This window comes from Rhagoletis zephyria, unplaced genomic scaffold, assembly GCF_001687245.7.
Source record: "Rhagoletis zephyria isolate East Lansing unplaced genomic scaffold, Rhagoletis_zephyria_1.1 Rzeph_scaffold_01356, whole genome shotgun sequence".
NCBI classification, from domain to species: Eukaryota; Metazoa; Arthropoda; class Insecta; order Diptera; family Tephritidae; genus Rhagoletis; species Rhagoletis zephyria.
Window position 1 is genome coordinate 1 of NW_016158440.1, and position 3,868 is coordinate 3,868.

General features: G+C 31.7%; 1 protein-coding gene across 2 annotated transcripts; it reads left to right on the forward strand.

The window, feature by feature from the left end:
• Positions 1-1,489: 1,489 nt before the first annotated feature.
• Positions 1,490-2,852, forward strand: LOC108363745 (uncharacterized). Of its 2 annotated transcripts, XM_017617205.1 has the most exons (5): positions 1,490-1,609; positions 1,663-1,947; positions 2,005-2,145; positions 2,209-2,513; positions 2,584-2,852. In XM_017617205.1, exons 1-5 carry the CDS (start codon positions 1,607-1,609, stop codon positions 2,591-2,593), a joined length of 744 nt encoding a protein of 247 aa, XP_017472694.1. In that variant the 5' UTR covers positions 1,490-1,606; the 3' UTR covers positions 2,594-2,852. The 2 variants fall into 2 exon arrangements, with proteins under 2 accessions (XP_017472694.1, XP_017472695.1); XM_017617206.1 differs by having other exon boundaries at positions 1,490-1,947.
• Positions 2,853-3,868: the final 1,016 nt, after the last annotated feature.

The window sequence follows — 3,868 nt, forward strand, 5'->3', positions numbered from 1 at the left end:
GTATTGGCTGTATTAAATTCTTCTCAGTAAGCAAGATTATGCTTTTGTTGAAATAATTTGTGATCAAATTAGATGCTGCATATGCTACACGTCCAAATAGATAAATACATATTTTGTTTATTTAATATATTATAACCCTGTGATAAATATGTAGCTTGGCTGATCTTCTAATCTTGAGCTATTTATTTCATTAAAATTGCTGTTCTTCTAGTTTTGAGCTTCTTCAGGTTTTAAAATTGCAGGATCGCCAATATATCATTAGATGATTTAATTTTTAGAAGAAATATCTTTTAAGTTTTAATAGTCAGTACTAATTTGTACTGGAACCTGCAAATTTTTACTGGAAAAGTGTATGATAAACCAAACAATTTGCAAGAGAGCACTGAATCGAGAGCGTAACAACACGGGAGAACTGCATATTCATGCTAGTGAAACNTTGCTGTTCTTCTAGTTTTGAGCTTCTTCAGGTTTTAAAATTGCAGGATCGCCAATATATCATTAGATGATTTAATTTTTAGAAGAAATATCTTTTAAGTTTTAATAGTCAGTACTAATTTGTACTGGAACCTGCAAATTTTTACTGGAAAAGTGTATGATAAACCAAACAATTTGCAAGAGAGCACTGAATCGAGAGCGTAACAACACGGGAGAACTGCATATTCATGCTAGTGAAACTTTTACTAGCAGAAATTAGCTAGCAGAAGAAGAAGAAGAATAAATGTCAAAAGCCGCCATATGTTGGATTGCTTTAGCACAAACAAAAGTAAAATGAGTGGAAATCAAAATATTAATGATGTACTAGACTGTGTAAGTGCTTGTGTGTAAAGCAAAGAGTTTAAAACTGATTTATAAATAGTAAAATGTTTACAGCAGAATATGAAAAGGGTACAACAACTATTCACTTGCAAATTTTTACTAGTTTTGCGTTCAATAACTTTTTCTGGTAGTTTTCTCTTGTTATCAATTTTACGCTCTATTTTGCTTTTACGCTCTCGCTGCAATGTTTTACTGGAGAAGTTACTATACAAACCTATAAAGCCTGGTTTTCATTAGGTCACATTTGACGTCAAATATTGTCAAAATAATGAATATAATAATATAATGTCATCTGATGTCAGTTGCGTTTGTTGTCATATATCACCACGCACGGTCATATAAAACGACATCCAAATGAAAACGGCCCTCGCCGCTGATGTGCCAGCATTTGACAACCAAAGTGTATTTGCCAACATGTTGGCAATTTCGATTTCATTTGCCATGCGTACAGCTGATTCTAGATACAATACGGACCGTTTAGCAACAAAAACCCCAAAAATGCAGATCGAGAGAACTTTTCGCGCTGATTTTAACCATACCCAAATTATATGAGGCAAGTAAAAAACGAAGAAAATATTAAGCTTGGTTTTCATTAGGTCAAAATAAGTGGCATTTGCAGTCAATTAAATGAGAACAGGTTGTCATGCGAGGAAATTTACGTATGTCACATTTTCGGAAATTTACTGATATGGCAACATTTGACATTAAAAATCCATTTGCCAACATGTTGGCAAATTCGACAAAGAAACAGCTGATTTTTGAGCGGGAAGTAACATAAAAGAAAGAAACAATGGTACGAACTTAAAAAGATCTTTATTTAGTTTTTAAATTGTTATTTATATTTAGATTAAGATGGAAATAGAGACATTGGAATTGGAGCCTATATTATCAAGCCCCAGTGAAGTCACAAGTAAAAAAAGAGTGCGGAAGTTGCAGCATCAGTGGACGAACCAAGAAACCATGAAGCTTATTGAGGCAGTCGAGATCAGGGAAGGCACCTGGAACTATTTGGTCAAAGAGTACAGGGACCGAAACCTTAGAGAAGCTCTGTGGCAAGAGGTGGCCGACGTATTGGAGTTACCACGAGCAGAAGTTACAACAAAGTGGAATAGCCTGCGTTGTGGTTTCCGCGTACGTTTTCTATGGTTTTTATGACATTAGTTTTAATTAAATTTTATGCAAATCTAGGCATCGTTTAACAGGATAGGAGCGAGTAAGAGCGGACAGGGTGCTACAAAGACGGTTTCTTCAAACCCGTTTTACAATGCTTTAAAATTTCTGGAGCCCACTTTGCGTGTTGAGGCATCCACAACATCAAATTTAATAGATGTAAGTTTAGTTACGAAGTAAACATAATCTTAATTATATTTTATTAACTTCTTTACTTTAAAGATAAATGAACCTTCGCAAGAGCAATCCCTTTATGACCCTGAATTTCTCGAAGAAGAAATCGTGCAACCTAAGTCAGCAAAAGCCTCGACAAAGCGCCAACGACAAGAAGATTCCGAGTATGCAAAGGTTGTTGAGAGCGCTTTGCAAACGATGAATTCTGCTGCAAAAAGCGATCCTTGGGATGATATGGGCAATTTCGTGGCATCAAATGGCCGTGAATTCGCAGCCGAAAACATTCAGTTGTCAAAACGTTTTAAGATTGCAATTAATGAGGTTGTACTAAACTACCAGAAGGAGTTTGCAAGGTAAATGCAGGAAGCTATAGAAAGCGATAACAATAAGATAATTAAAAAAAATTTACACTTCTTTTCACAGCCCACAGTAATGCGCCAAACTCGAATTACTGGCAATGATCTCAAAACAACAATAAATAGATTTAAGACATTTTAGTGAATTTTCTTCGTGTGCCATTTTAATTTAATCAATTTTTTTTATTTTTTCCCAAGTTTTAACTTTAAGAAATCTTGATGAATTTTCTTCATGTGCCTTTTGAATTAAATCAATTTCTTATGTGTAATTAAAAGTACAAATTTTTAATTGAATTCATTTTCTTTTTAAACATATGAATGATAAGGATATTTATGTGTAAGTATGTAAAATGAAATTGGTTTTTTTTGTTAGTTAAATTCTTTTCAAAATAGTTTTGAAATCATTCTGTATTGTATGTCTTAGACAATATTCAACTTCAGCTTTTTTATATTAAATGATATCATTTGCCACTTACGTTTATTTATTTCTTTTTACGAGTTTTCATTTAAGATATAGTTTGATCAACAATAGAAACAACATAAATAAGGGTTTCAAAAATTGCACCAAGTTCACAAAAATAAACCAAACTTCAAACTCGAAAATTTTCTCAAAATTCTGAACCAAAAGTTTGAAATTTTGATTAAATTTTTTTTAAATTTGATTCATTTTTGTGAACCTTGTGCAATTTTTGAAACCCTTATTTATGTTGTTTCTGTTGTTGATCAAAGTATATCTTAAATGAAAATTCGTGAGAGCATGGAGTTTTTTGTTTAAAATTTGCAATGTTTTTCAAGTAAATTTTTTTTTGTTATGTTTTTATTACATTATGGTTCATGCTTTCGTCAAAACCACATAAGTCAAACTTTCAAACTTTATGCAGACCTTAGAAAAATTCAATGAATTTTCGTCTAAATTTTGAACTTTTTAATCTGAATTTTTAGAAAAATTTTGAGCTGGCAGACAGATCGGGTAAGTAATTCTAGAAAAACAAGTGTAAGTTTCTAAAGTGTAAAGTGTAAGTAATTCTAGTAAAGCAAGTTTAAATTAACGCTATATTTCATAAATTGCACTTGTTATATGCAGAAAACCGCAAAATCCGTCGGAAATATAAATTCATTAAAAATCAACGCCGCTTAAAACTTGCACTTGTTTCACTAGAATAACTTAACCGATCTATATGCGTACCCAGCATTTTTCTGAAAATTCAGATTAAAAAGTTAAAAATTTAGATGAAAATTTGTTGAACCATAGATATTTTAATAAAAAAATAACAAAAAAATTTTACTTGAAAAACATTGCAAATATTAAACAAAAATACCACTTTTTTTACAATGTTCACAATATTTTTCAT